This window comes from Apium graveolens, chromosome 4 (assembly GCF_009905375.1).
Source record: "Apium graveolens cultivar Ventura chromosome 4, ASM990537v1, whole genome shotgun sequence".
Taxonomy (NCBI): Eukaryota; Viridiplantae; Streptophyta; class Magnoliopsida; order Apiales; family Apiaceae; genus Apium; species Apium graveolens.
The window spans coordinates 17574036-17589589 of NC_133650.1; the positions used below are offsets into that span (position 1 = coordinate 17574036).

The 15554-nt window shown below is 34.0% G+C and overlaps 2 protein-coding genes across 4 annotated transcripts in view; both read right to left on the bottom strand.

Annotated features, from left to right (window-relative positions):
- Positions 1–15187, bottom strand: LOC141717852 (light-inducible protein CPRF3-like). Of its 3 annotated transcripts, none has more exons than XM_074520063.1 (11): positions 15049–15187; positions 11258–11368; positions 10587–10634; positions 10390–10476; positions 10197–10286; positions 9854–10008; positions 9612–9714; positions 9194–9280; positions 6475–6600; positions 5843–5912; positions 1–284 (listed from the first exon to the last, which is right to left on the bottom strand). In XM_074520063.1, the coding sequence occupies exons 2-11, from the start codon at positions 11315–11317 to the stop codon at positions 256–258; spliced, it is 855 nt and encodes a 284-aa protein (XP_074376164.1). In that variant the 5' UTR covers positions 11318–11368; positions 15049–15187; the 3' UTR covers positions 1–255. The 3 variants fall into 3 exon arrangements, with proteins under 3 accessions (XP_074376164.1, XP_074376166.1, XP_074376167.1); XM_074520065.1 differs by lacking the exon at positions 15049–15187 and adding an exon at positions 11446–12771; XM_074520066.1 differs by lacking the exon at positions 10197–10286.
- LOC141717851 (serine/threonine-protein kinase STY13-like) overlaps positions 12916–15554 on the bottom strand; it is a 16265-nt gene continuing 13626 nt past the window's right edge. Inside the window, exon 7 of the mRNA XM_074520062.1 lies at positions 12916–15367. Within this exon, the coding sequence (XP_074376163.1) occupies positions 15059–15367 (309 nt within the window). The 3' untranslated portion in view covers positions 12916–15058. The remainder of the gene's footprint in view (positions 15368–15554) is intronic.

Genomic DNA, 15554 nt, shown 5'->3' on the forward strand with positions numbered 1-15554 from the left:
TTGTTGTCAAAAGTTTATTGTTTCAAATATTTTGGCTTTTAGAAGAAAACATTTCTTTGAACAGTTTCTACCAGATGCAGTGAACTGTTGTAAAGATCAGACTTATAAAATGCCATATTATTGCCCACGGGTATTGCTAAATCCATGAAATACTTAAATGTTATACTATCACTTCTATTTCTGCTTTTTGGCTGATCCAAAACTCTTGACTATCTACCTACAATAGTGACACAAGAACATCCCCATGTTTCTCCATCAGCATCCATCTTCAATCAAAAGTCTCTCTGTTTCAAACAATTCAAGACATGACATGAGAAAGCATGGTGTATTAATCCAATCATTATGATACAGGATGAATCTTAATTCACCCTTACAACTTAACATAATCTATATTATCTAAGAGAATTGAACAAATTGATAAGAAGAACACTATGAAGAATACTAAGAAGGGAGAGGAGAAACTTCAGAAAATGACAACTTTACTTGAAATAGTTCTTAATCTTTACAAAGCTTGCAAATCAGTTATATAGAGCTCTTCACAAATCCCCAGCACATAAAAGAATATTCTAACAGATTTTCCCGCCTAAAACATAACAACTCTTCTTCCCGCCTAATTCTATTTTCTAAACAATTGATTATGTATTTATCTATTTATTTATCTAATATCAATATCCTGTAACATAGCTTCCTCCCTTAGCAGACTTGTCCTCAAGTCTGTAGTTCAAGGCACTGGAAGTTCAGGAAAAGAACTAGCAAATTCTTCGGCATCTTCCCAGGTAGCTTCTGTAGGTAGCTGATGTTGCCATTGCACCAGGTACTACACCTTAGCTGCATTTCTGAAAGGAATCATTCTTTTTGCTAGAATTACCTTTGGCAAGACTTGAGCACCCTGTCCAGATATCCAATTAGGAATGACAGCAGTCACAGGCAAAGGACCTAGAACTTCCTTAAGCTGTGAAACATGAAAAACACTGTGAATCCTTGCTGAGGTTGGCAGTTTCAGTTTGTATGCCACAGAACCAATCTTTTCAATGATGTGGAAAGGACCAAAATATTTTGGACTCAATTTGACATTGACCCTTGTCTGAACTGTGGACTGTCTGTATGGTTTTAGTTTTAACCAAGCCCAATCTCCCACCTGGAACTCTCTCTCAGACCTATGCTTATCAGCTTGCATTTTCATCCTGTTCTGAGCATTCATCAAATGTTGTTTGAGCAATGTAATCATTGTCTCTCTTCTCTGTAAATCTCTATCAATCTTTAAATTGTCAGATTCACCTGGCAAGTAAGGTAAATGTAAAGGTGGTGGTTGATTATAGACCACTTCATAAGGAGTAAGCTTAGTAGCACTGCGGTAATGTGTATTATACCACCACTCAGCTAAAGATAACCATTTCACCCACTGTTTAGGAGTATCACCACACATACACCTCAAATAATTCTCTAAACATCTATTCACTACCTCAGTTTGGCCATCAGTTTCTGGATGATAAGCTGATGACATCAAAAATTCTGTACCTTGTAAAGTAAACAAAGATTGCCAGAATTTGCTTAGAAAAACTGAATCTCTATCAGAAACAATGCTTCTAGGCCATCCATGCAACTTGAATACATTGTCCAAGTAAGCTTGAGCCACTGCCAAGGCAGTATATGGATGAGACAAATCAACAAAATGAGCATACTTACTAAGTCTGTCTACTACCACCAAAATGACTTCTTTCCCTTCAGACTTAGGTAATCCAGAAATAAAATCCATTGAAACATCTATCCAAACTTCCTGAGGGATTGGTAATGGTTGTAACAAACCAGGATATGCTACAGTTTCTGACTTTGACGTTTGGCAAACTTGACAATCTCTCACAAATTGTCTTACTTGTTTAGATAATCCTTTCCAAGTAAACACTTGTTTGATCCTACTCAAAGTGATATCTCTTCCAGCATGTCCAGCTTCAGCAGAAGAGTGATACCAATTGATCAACTTAGCTTTTAAATTGCCATTAGGACCTACCACAATCTTATTATTCTTCCTCAACAAACCATCTTTCAGCAAATATTTCCCTGTATCTTGGTTCTGGTTCAGCTTTGCCACAAGATCAATCAGCTTTGAATCCAATGTGTAGCTATCACATATCTGTCGAATCAAATCAGAAGAAACCACAAAAATTGCTAAACAAAGAATTTCTGAGCCTGCTACGATAAAGCATCTGCTACGATAAAGCATCTGCTACCAAATTTTCAGAACCACTCTTGTATGTAATCTCATAATCAAATCCCATCAATTTTGAAAGCCAAAATTGTTGGAAAGGTGTAGAAATTTTCTGTTGCAACAGCCATTTGAGGCTTTTCTGATCTGTTCTAATAACAAAATGACTACCAGAGACATATTGTTCCTACTTCTGCACTGCAAAAACTATTGCCAATAATTCCTTTTCATAAACAGATAGTTTTTGCCACTTTGGTCCTAAAGACCTGCTCAGAAAGTATAATGGATGACCATCCTGCATCAATACTGCTCCAATCCCCTTTTTAGAAGCATCAGTCTCAATTACAAACTATTTAGAAAAATCAGGAACTGCCAAGACTGGTGCAAACCAAAGCTTGTTTCAATTTTTGAAAAGCTTCATGTGATTCCTCATTCTATTGAAATCCTTTCTTCTTAAGCTGTTCAGTAAGAGGCTTGCTGATTATTGCATAATTCCTAACAAACCTCCTGTAATAGCCAGCTAAACCCAAAAAACTTCTAACATCTTTAACATTGGTTGGAACAGGCCAACTATAGACTGCTGAAATCTTAGCTGGATCTGTTTCCACCCCTTTTTCAGAAATAAAATGACCCAAGTACTCTATTTTCTTTACAGCAAATGCACACTTACTTTCCTTAGCAAATAACAGATTATTTTGCATAAGCTCAAAGACTGCCTCCAAATGTCTCCAATGAGTATTTTTGTCTTTACTATAAACCAAAATATCATCAAAAAATACTAATACAAATTTCCTCAAATATGGCTTAAAAATGTGATTCATCCAACCCTGAAAAGAAGCAGGAGCATTAGTAAGGCCAAATGGCATTACTAAAAACTCATAATGTCCTGTATGAGTTTTAAAAGCTGTTTTATAGACATCTTCAGGTTTCACTCTCATTTGATGATAGCCTGCTCTTAAATCCAGCTTACTAAACACTGTAACCCCTGCCAATTCATCCAACAATTCTTCAATTACTCGTATAGGAAACTTGTTCTTTACAGTTTTTCTATTTAACTCTCTATAGTCAATACAAAGTCTCCAAGAATCATCCTTTTTACCAACCAAGACCACTGGAGATGCAAAGGGACTAGAGTTGTTCTGTATAATGCCTCTATCCAGCATTTCTTGAATTAATTTCTCAATGATATCTCTTTGTTTAAGAGGATATCTGTAAGGCCTTATGTTAACTGGTCCAGATCCAAGCTCCAAAGGAATTGGATGATCAAATACTCCTCTTAATGGAGGCAATTCCTTTGGTTCTTCAAAAATGTTAATGTACCTTTGCTTTAACTCTTTTAAGTATTCCTCATCTGAAGGTGTTTCTGGCACTCCCTCAGTTTGAAGTAACTGACAAGCCTCTGACTTAATCTCACCTACCTCAGCTAACTGCAAGAAGTACAGCTGAGCTGCATTTTTCATCATCTTAGAACTAGGTGCTCTATCCATTACCTTCAGTTTTAGAGGTGAACTCCCTTTTAAACATATTTGTTGTCCTTGGAATGTGAATACCATCTCTAATTTATTGAAATCTCACTGAATAGATCCAAGAGTCTTCAACCATTGTATTCCCAAAACCATGTCACAACTCCCCAATGGAATCAACAAAACATCTGTTATAAAACCCTGACCTAGCATCTTCCAGCTAAATGACTTACACATTTGTTGACAGGCTAAATGGTTTCCATCTGCAACTGTTACTGCCTGATGAGGAATAGTCACACATTGGCATTTTAACTTATTGGCCATGTCAATGTCTAAAAAGTTATGCGTACTCCCAGAATCAATCAGAATATGCACTACCGCATTGCCTACTACCCCTCTCACCCTCATGGTATGAAAACCTTGGTTTCCAGACAAGGCATTAACAAATATTTTAGGATCTTCTATCGCTTCCTCCTCTTCGACTTCATTTTCACTAGATTCCTCACTCATTTCATACCTCATCAAGTCACCATTATTACCTGGAATCTCCACTGTAAACAACTGGGCTTCCTTAAATTGACATCTATGACTCCTATCGTATGGCTGATCACAGTAATAACACAAACCTTTGGCCATTTTCTCAGCTCTTACTTCTGTCGGAATATGCCTAAAAGTCCTAATATTCTTATTAAAACCAGTATGCATTTTCTTATTATCTAAAGCCTTTATGGGATTAGGTAATAAAGGTGGTTTATCATTAGCAAGAGCTGGAAAAGAAGAATTTATCTTTGCTGATGTAGCATAAGGAACCTGACTTGCATACATTTTATTCTGATTCCCTTTAGTCACTTTCAAAGTTTCCTCCTGCAACCTTGCAAACTCAACAGCTTGTGCAATACTAACTGGTTTGAAAGCCTTTACAAAAGGTTTCACACCAGGTTTTAATCCACCAATAAAACTATCTAGCACATATGCTTCAGGCAAATCTGGACTGTTATGCAACATAAGTGCCCTAAGATCCTCAAAATCATCAATATACTTTTCCAAAGAATCAACCTGATATAGTTTGTTAAATTGCTCCACTATATCAGAAGATTTATCATCCCTGAACCTAGCACTTAAATCTATCACAAATATGTTCCAATCCACATTCTTCCTATTAGCTAAATAGTTCAGAACCCAATTTTCAGCTTTCTCTATCATATTCAAAGAAGCCAAATCAACTTTCTGTTCTTCAGGAATCTTACAAAGTTGAAAGTACTTGCAACATTTCTTAACCCAAACCCAAGTTCCATTACCATCAAATTTGGGAAACTCAATTTTTGGAGTAAAACCTAGGGTTCTAGTGCCATTCATTCCATTATTGAGAATTCTAGAAGGATCAACAGTACCTGAAAGAGTAGAAGTACTGGTTGGATTCCTCAATTCCTTCAAGATTGCCATCATTTCTTGGAATTGTTGATTTTGCTCCTCAATTCTCTTGTTCTGATCAGCAATTCTCTGCTCCAACTGTTTGATATGATCATCTACGGCCATTGTTGCTCCTTTACGTCTGGTTTGAGGTGCCAGATCGAAGATCAATTAGTTCCAGTAACAACTATGAAGATTCCTTGAGTTTTTCTGCTTAGTAATCAATCGATTTTACGTTGACGATGCCAGGAGATCACTCTGATACCACTGATACAGGATGAATCTTAATTCACCCTTACAACTTAACATAATCTATATTATCTAAGAGAATTGAACAAATTGATAAGAAGAACACTATGAAGAATACTAAGAAGGGAGATGAGAAACTTCAGAAAATGACAACTTTACTTGAAATAGTTCTTAATCTTTACAAAGCTTGCAAATCAGTTATATAGAGCTCTTCACAAATCCCCAGCACATGAAAGAATATTCTAACAGATTTTCCCGCCTAAAACATAACAACTCCTCTTCCCGCCTAATTCTATTTTCTATACAATTGAATATGTATTTATCTATTTATTTATCTAATATCAATATCCGGTAACACATTAAAAATTCATTTATCACTCATTCGTAAATGCTTACATGAGACTAGAGTCACTAGATCAGACATACTCATAGTGCATAAGGAGGAACTTGAAATCTTAAATCTACTCTAGATAAATACGTAAATAAATAAATAAAATCTCTTGTGTTTAGCTGTTACCTGCGGCTTCTCGTAAATTTCTTGGAAGCCTGCGAAAGTCATCAGGCCCGTAATTTCTCAACAATTCCTCCTGTCCCACCAGCAATTCGTGTTACACGCTAATTCAGATACATAAAATTCTGAGGAATTACCAAATATTTATTTTTTAAAAGTTTTTTGCGATTTTACTATATTCTGAAAATATTTGCAAAAAAACGGTTTGCAGCCAAAAGAAACCAGATATGCAACATTTTTTATGTGTTCTGAAAGATAACTGAGATGGTTGTTGGTTGCATATGATTGCATCTAGTTACAAAAATCGTATTTAAAAAAACATCTAAAATTGTCTACCCAAATGACAACAAATATGAGTGCATCTTTCTACATCATTTGGAAAGGATCCTGTTCATTCTTCATCTTTTCCCTAGCATCCAGTTGATCAATTCTTCAAGTTAAATGTGACATGGACATTATTCGACATCAATATAACCTTGGAACAGAGATGCGTTGACACACACAAAGATTAAGTTAACATATAATATAACATGAATTCAATTTGATATCAATATTGAAAAAACATATTATGCAAGTGTTAACCAATAACAAAAACAGTGTGTTAGTAGAGCTCAAAGTAAAAAGAAGTCATGTTGAACCTTTATGGAATGATTTTCAGATGTAACCTTCGTGCATGCCTCAGATATTCTCTGCACCTTTTTTCTTATGTTGTGGTTTTCATTTTTTAAAGCATCTACCCTTTCTTGTAGCTCTTCACATTCAGCCTGGTACAAAAATAAAATGCGATGATTAGCATACCTAATAGTTAGAAAACACATAAAAATAATTACAGAAGGGAAAATCATACAAATACTAAGTTTCTGCGACTAAACATTGTGGTTGATGATAGAACAGTTAGGCCAAGGTAGTTGATTATGTCAGTTTGTAATTACTGTATCAGGGTTAGAATGTAACAAAATGACTCTATTCCCATTCTAGTCGCTGTGATAGCACTGTATAAATAAACTGATAGTTATCAATCTATACTCTTTATTAATAAACGAAACCATGTTTTATTGGTGCACAGAGCACAGAGGTACTGAAGTACCAAAGTACCAAATTTTGGTACTTTCCTAACGGAAGTTGACTTCTATTCTATCTAAACTTTATTTTTATTAGTTAGTGTTTATCCAAGAATCTATTTACGTTTAATTTGAAAAATATTTGTTTATCAATAATTAATTAATATTAAATAAACTATATTGAAAAAGCTAATTATAAAATAATTATAAGATAATATTATTGGTGCACAGAAGTATCGAAGTACCAAATTTTGGTACTTACCTAACGCAGATTGACTTTTATTCTATCTAATTTTTTTTATTAGTTAGTGTTAATTCAAGCGTCTATTTACTTTTAATTTGAAAATTATATTTTATTAATAATTAAGTAAATTAAATAAACTATATTGAAAAAGCCAATTATAAGATAATTATCAAATAATATTAATCAATATTAAATCATCTAAAATAACAAATATTTCGTTCATAAGATAATTATACAATTCGTTTCAAAAAACAAAACCAATATGTTAGATTTCTATAACAAGTAAAACAATGTAGAACTAGAATTATTATGGAAAATTTCATATCTAATTTGATTTCTTTTAACTACATAATTTTTCTTTGGGGTGAACGACCCTTTTACCCACTTAAATACCCATGAGACACGTCGTTGATATGGGCACATCACTTAGTACGCCAGTACTCTTGCAAAAAACGTGTATTAGCTTCTGCCGCCCACAAATGACTTACGGTAGATCCCATAGATACGACTACAACAGGTCAGTATTCAGATAGATACGTCTTATGGGTATAGTAGTATCCTGTGAATGCGCCTAGAAGCCCGTCGTATCCAGTTTGATGCGCCTAATAATGGTAGTATTCGGGAGATACGCCTCAAAATCAACATCTACAATTTTTGTTTATTAATCCTAATACGCCCAAGAGGTAAAGCATATAATTTATCGATCGAAATAACAATGATTGTATTCCCATAAGTTTCGTCGTGCTTTCCACTGTTTCGCTTCTCTCGAGATGTATATATGTATATAATGTTTTTTCTGGGTGTATGAATGAAGTGCTAATCCTGCGGGTAATGAGAAACCCGAACACCGGCAACCTTATTGGAATTGTTAGTGTGTGTATAATTATATGTGTGTGTTTATATGTGTCGAAAGCCTGAGAACAAGGAGAGAGGGTTGAGGGAAAGAGAGAGCTGAAAGGAAAAGTTGTTTCGAACTGCGATTGGATTTTAATTTTTTTGACATACGCCTTTGAAACGTATATGGTGGTTAAAAATGTTGGAACTCTCAATAATGGCTATATTGGACATACATGTAATACATGTAATATAAAATGGTTATTCTGAGCAATTTTTATTTGCAAGTACCAATTTAATATTTCAAATTAATATATTAATTTCGATTCGTGTTTCGCACTACAAATACTAATTCAATATTTTAATCTACTTCATATGGGTTATCAACTATCTATACTAAAAAGAGAAATCATGTTCTATTAGAACATAAAATTACCAAATCCTGGTATCAGTAGAAAAATTATATACTATTTTCAAAATTATATATATTTAAATCTCAACTAAAACGAATTGACTTTTACTCTCTATATACTTTGTTTTCACATTAATTTCTATTTGTTAGGGTTCATCCAACCGTCGATTTACTTTTATATAATCATATTAGTAAAAACTAACATGTTAGATTAATATAACAAGTAAAATAGTTAGGTGCATAACTAGAATTATAACTAGATTAATAAGTCATATTAGTCAAAAAAAGAAGAATAATTATACGGTGAAATTTTATAATTACACTTGACTTTGATATCTTTCAACTACATAATTTAACAACATTTATTTATTTAGTTTAATCTGTATTTCGCGCGGATTATTATGAGATCCAATTTTATGCAAATAATAACTTGATATTATTTTTAATCTCGGGCCCGTGCTTGGCACGGGTTACCAACTAGTAATTTGTATTACTTTTCACATACATTAACAAAATTAACACTATATATACCATTACAAAATTAACACTATATGTACCATATTAATACAAGGTGAACAAAAGTTTTGGGACACACAAATTAGGAACTGTGGCAAATATAAACAGGACGACGGAGCAACATTTCACAGAAGTTTAATTAAACATCTCTTTCAACCAAAACAGTTTTTCAAAAAATAAACAAGATTTAATTTAGTTCTGATCAAATAAGAAAATCTGGTTGTTCAAACTATACTATTAACTCAAAAGACCAAATAAGTTCTAAATATGAAATACTAAGAAAATACTACCTTTTTGCGTAGTCTTGATCTCTTAGCTGACTGCCGATTAGATTCCTGTCTTTTCAGTATTTTCAGTCTTTTCCGCTCTTGCTCATCCTGTTAACCGAAGACGTTGTTAAAACACTTATACGTAAATTCACCCTCATCTTCAGAAAAGTAAACTTGTGCATTTCTTTTCCAGACAGATAAGTGTTCACTTGATTTTTTTCTCGTACAAATTAACAAGTTATCCTGTGTTCTTAGCCATAAGTTTTCAAAAGTTCAAGTATGAGAAAAGTAAACCTAAAAAAGGCTGTACATGATCTCATATTGTATTCCTTATGCACTGGAATGATAGTTTCATTTTTAACAGCACATATCCTTGACAGTAAAATTTTAATGTGAAAGTGAACATATAATAAAACAAACAAGACTGCAGGTCTCATACATTGACCCCTTGATCAGGCAGCATGCCATCATGCACAGCAGTTGCTCCTCGAGCAGCAACATCCAAGGTTGATCGGACTTTTAAATCAACTCCATTTTTCAAACTGTTCAAATAAAACTATAAGTCAGTCTGAGCATTAATTAGAAAAATTATAAAGGCAAAGATGTGTCCGACTCCCAAGATAAATAAATTCAAAAATAATCTGTAATAGAATCTTTAATAGTAAAAATTCTCTGGAAAACCTTAGACTTGATGCTGCTTTTTGGTTGTCTGCGCCTTTGTCGACAGCAAAACTGGTGCTTCCAGAAACTCCTTTGGATTTTTTTGCGGAAGTCCTCCCCTTTCCATTGGATATTTTCCTTCCTACTTCGCCACTTGTTGGTGCTAAATTTTGATCCTAACAGATATATGATAAGAGAGTCAAACTATCTCGATTATATTCAAGTTGTGTTGTTTTAATGAAAAGAAAAATTGAATGTTTATAGTTGTCAACAGACTTGAACCGAAAATTAAAATATGTAATAACCTCAAGAGTCAAGGCTCAATATTTAAACATGTTAAAAGTCAGAAGTGAATTCCAATTACCATGGGCATAGTAGGATGAGTGAAAACTCCACCTGACAGAAATAGAGCTGGATATGGCATTGGACTCCCGTAAGGAAGAATGAAATGATGCTAAATCATCATGCAAGAGATTTTTAATTACGTTATGAGACAAAGACAAACATACAAACAATACTATCAGAACACATAGCTAAGCAGAAGATAAGATAACAACCTGATTTCTCCACATATAGGGATGTGGGGTAGGAGAACCAACAGTTGAGGCATATAATGCAGCAGGAGCAGCTCCTCCATCGTAAGCCTATACAGGATATAGAGGTGTGAGCTGCTAAAGTTCTGTACACCACAATGATATACATAAATTCCATGATTTCAGAAAAGATCATTATGAAACTTAGTTATGTTAGGCACCTGCATAGAGCTTAGCATATCAGGAAATGGAGTTGTTACTGGTGCTTCCTGCATTACAAATTAAAAGAATGAAACATCGGCTCCTTCTCGCTTCATGTAGTATACACTCTCCATAAAACCTCAAAATATTTGTTAGTTACCAACCCAATAGTCACGGGATAACATTCATTATTAAAAATCTGGTTTAGGCACTTCTAGGGATGGGGGGAAATATTGGGTGATATGAACGCTATACCAAGGCCGGTTAGAATTGCATTTAACTTGAAAATTTCAGTCTATAGTGAATAACCACAAATCAGGTTAATAGTACACCCCGACAGCCGATTGGGATAACCATACTTGTTTATTTTTCTCTCAGCTTGCATGATAATGCGTTTATTTGTGTACAATATGTCACAGGTTCAACTCCTGTATTGGAAAATAGGAGGTTCCTGAATTTTTTGGTTTGCGGCGGGGGGGGGGGGGGGGGGGGAGGGAGGGAGAGGGAGAGAGAGAGAGAGATCCTTGTAGAACGAGGTACATGGTACATTACAAGGGAGAAGAACTAATGAAAAAGGTAAAAGGGACAATGTTTTCTACAACTAAGCTATTTGCCAATCATACATAAAAATGAGGAGGATACCACAAATAGAGGATAAACTAATGAGTGTGTTTGTTCAATAAAGACATACCTCAACTGAAGAAGCCGATTTAGGACTCTTCATAGGTGTACCCTCTTCCCCGTCACTCATTGTATACAAATAAAAGATGTTATTAGACTTCTAATTCTCGGCAGTCAATACCTGAAAGAATAAGATATCAAAGGTTATAAAAATGAATTTCATCACTAGTATTACAAAAATATCACTCAGACACTCACTGTACGTCTCCATAACCAGGTCGCTCACAAATCTTGGCTTCATAAAGATTATGCCTATGTAACTTTTAACTCAAAAGTCATGTACAATTCACTCTGCAAGAAAACTTTTAACTTGAAAATGTTCAAGCTACCAATAAATACACTGCATTTTACTTTCATATTCTAATATTTGTTCCCACCAAACTTGTTTGTCAGCCATAATACGGATATAGTGATATACATAGCACAGAAAGCAAGTGATTTTGTTAGTACCTGCAACTCATTTAAGTTAACAAATACAAAAATAAGCATATAAGTACCTGTAAAGTGTGAGTGATATAACAGTACAGTGGTGTTCTCTACAAGTCTAAATCTAAGTATGTTTATGTTAGATCTCCATAATTAGTAATTTCCTTCTAGAGCATATATCCAAAACAAAAATAGATAATTTCAGTGACTAAGATTTCAAATCTGTAAAGGTGGAGGTTTCACAACAAACACAATTGTCATATAATAAAAAAAATTAATTGTAACAAAGAATCTTGTAAAATTAACACAAAGAAGATAAATTCGGCAGTAGACACAAAATTATTTTCATTACATTAAGACATATAATTACTTTCTTAGGTCCAACCTGTCAGCCAATAATTAATTTACACACTTCTTGTTCGCAACACTAATGAATCAAAAAATCAGCCTTTTAGAGCAACAATTCGAGACACAATAGATAATTTATAGTGTTATAATTTCATATCTGTACTTGTGGAGATTTTACGAGTCTTTTTTGTCATGTATTAAGTACATTCCGTAACATAAATCCTTCCAAATGTGCAAACTACATTTCACAATACCTTAGAGATTGTTATACCTTCTTACTTTCTAAATAATAATTAAACTTTACAACACAAGTAAACATCAAAATCAGTGACAACCATACAAAAGTCGCTACCAAAATCAATAAAAAATTCACATACGGGTGAATCTAATACGAAAACAAATCCCGGGGAAAGGGGGGTAGTGTACCTTATTTCTGCAGAGTTGAGGAAGAGGATTTGGGGGGGGGGCGGCGAGGTGTTTGCTGGAATATATAAAGAATTGGGAACAAAATAAAAAAAAATCTAGATTATCTTTATTGGTATTCGATAAAAGTAAAATTCATATTTGTATATATTAGGTAATAATAAAGATTTAAGAAATTCAGCATTGATCTAGAAACTTTTACGATTTACTTCAGAATGTTTGGGAAGCGATTTTATTTTATTCTTTTTTTTTTACCCAAGAGAATTAAGTTTTACATAATTTATTATACTAGTGCAATCCCCACTTAAAAGTCCTGTAATAATTTCTCACCCAAATTTTTTTTTGTTATTTATCTTTGTTAGTCTTTTACGATTCCTACTGTTCTGCATCAAAACACAAAACGAACAACCTATGTTTTATAGAAAATCTTACTTTACTGAACACTAGTGAACCAAATCCCAATATACTATAGTTAAGGGTAATGTAGAGTGAGTCGTGCTCAAATTCAATTGGTTCTACAGTCCAAATAAGTATTATTCCCATTCGTCAACTTCATTTTGAGGGACTGATAGAGGCATATAGCAAAAAAAAAATCCACGTCCAAGCCTACACTGTCTACATCTGAACTGTTGGGGGTTAACCTAAGTGCTATATAGAAAGGTCCAGGACAAATTTTCTTGTGAACAATACACTCCAATAATCTAATAGTATGAAGCCCTTTCGGGAGATAACCCACAGAAAAATATGTGCGGATTTGGCCCAAAGTGGAAAATATAACACTATTGTGGAGTTGATGTACCGCGGCCCAACATAGACAATTCGAGCTACTTATATCGTCTCAGACTTTGTACTGACCATACATCCATATTACAACTTACCATTCACTTCTATAGCTACACGCATTTTGCATGTAGGTCATCACTTGCTTTTAGCTAATATAAACATACATCACTTAGCAAATAAATAAAGGATACACATAAATCATGCAGAGTAATTTTGTTCGAATGAGAGATCAACTCAATAACCCCATGTACCCTTAATTAAATTGCAATTCTTCAGTGAAACGAAAACTAATACTAAGTGATGGACGCAATGAACAAAACAATTTTAACATGACATTATATTTAGTCTACAATAAGAGGTACTTATTTCCGCTAATAAGAAAAATTTAGCTTAGTCAAACGCCGTGTAAAACACAATGTACACTAAGAAATTATCATTATCAATTATGTATAAATAAACTTAAGAGGGATCTTTAATCGTCACCTTGTCACGTGTACCAAGAAAGTTTTAGAGTTCTATACTTCTTTCAACTATGCATAACGATATAATCTCTAATCATATCACACTTCAATAACACTAATCTAGTTCACATTATAATAAGAGCATAGCTACGTGTAACTTCCTAGTTAATAGTAATTAGTAAGAGATAATGATGTGATACTAAACGCAATTAAAATCTCCAACTTGAAAATTTGAAATCAAATTAATAAAGTGATTAGCAATTATATTTAGGAAATTCGCGAATCATTCAGTTGCTCAAATGTGAAATATCTATAGAGCATCTACTTCATGTATATACACTTGCAAAACTTAAGTAGTAACTTACAATTTAGGCAAGTATTCGTAATACAAGTATAGTAAACATGTAATTATCATTACAAGACAATTGACTAACAGTTTTAAACCATAATAATAAACAAGTAGGTAGAGAACTGGAGATTCGAAAACTATACAGATACACATGAGTTCCCCCAATACCAGCTAGTTCATTGTTAGTCAACGCATGAACAACATTAGCATGTCATAGAGTTAATCAATTGTCCATTAATTCATATGCATTTGGTTTTCATGTAAGTAAATAAATTTTACAGAGGCACTAACGAGTTAAATTATCAGAAAAGGATATGATATGAAATGTATTTTCCCACCTATTTCAGAGGTTCTTCAGTTCAATACGCATTCATGTAAACACCAAGCTTCAGTTTGAATAAGAAACTTTAAAATTTCTTGAGAATTTGTTTTTAATTAAGAAGACCAGAGTGTCGATCCCTGTACTAAAGTTAATTACACGGCGTATAATTGCATTACATAATAACTATGTCGCAACTTGTTGACCAACTAAAATAAATTTATCTCTCTATTATTTGCAGAATTAGAAAAATGGTACAACTGTTTTTGTAGGATAAGTTTCTTTCTGAAAACATGCTTTGGTTAGTCAAGGACGATTAATGTTTCTATTCAACGTCCTCATTCCTCTGCAAGTCTGCATATCCGCTATTCCACTCCGGAGGTATAATTTGAATCACTAGAAAGTAACGTAATCTATGCCGAGGTGATGAAGAAGAGGAGAAAATTACAAGATACTACATATTACAGTAATGGTAAAATCTTTATGTTTATCATGTAATGTAATAACTTTGACTACCAAGTTTTTCATGATATGCAAGTATTCAACAGTTATCGAGCATGCATGCGCCTTAAACCATGTTTGATATGTGTGTGCACTGTGCAGTCTTTTATGGTTTTGGTGTGTGTGACAACAGAATACCGGAAATGGAACTTTTTTAGATGATTCACAACACTTTCTGATAAGGATCCAACCTAAGATTTATCAAGGACATGATCCAAAGCATCTGATGAAGCGGCCAGCTGCAGATCTTGCCTTGGTACTGACTCCTTCGGGGTTCTGCATCACATGACTAGTAAATTCACCCTCCCCAGCAGCAGAGGGTTCATTGGCATGTCCGATCTTGACCATTCTTGGTGGTGAAGTATCTGGGGTGCACAAGTAGTGTATGAAGTTCTCAAGGAAGTATTTGATTTCAATAAATTCTGGGCGATCTGCAGGATCTGCTGCCCAACAGGACACCAGGAGGGGCACTATCTCCTTTGGAATGTTATCAGTGCTAGGCCTCGCGTTCTGAAGGAATGGGGAGCAGAAATGTCAAATCCATTGCAATGGATTAGAGGCCAGTCATATATTACAAAGTTTGGTTAGTAGAATTACCAAGTTAAACTGTTTGATCTAAGGTTCGAAAAGGGCACACATGTATGTATAACCATTAGAATTTATATTATTAGATATGGACATGTGATTAAGGCATTGT

Bases quoted from the DNA above. Each gene is read 5' to 3' on its own strand.
- LOC141717852 (XM_074520063.1), bottom strand. From the start codon at position 11,317: ATGAGTGACGGGGAAGAGGGTACACCTATGAAGAGTCCTAAATCGGCT. The intron at 10,287-10,389 runs GTTGTTATCTTA...ATGATGATTTAG, and splicing joins CCTATATGTGGAGAAATCAG to CATCATTTCATTCTTCCTTA. The intron at 10,009-10,196 runs GTAATTGGAATT...TATATCTGTTAG, and splicing joins CTCATCCTACTATGCCCATG to GATCAAAATTTAGCACCAAC.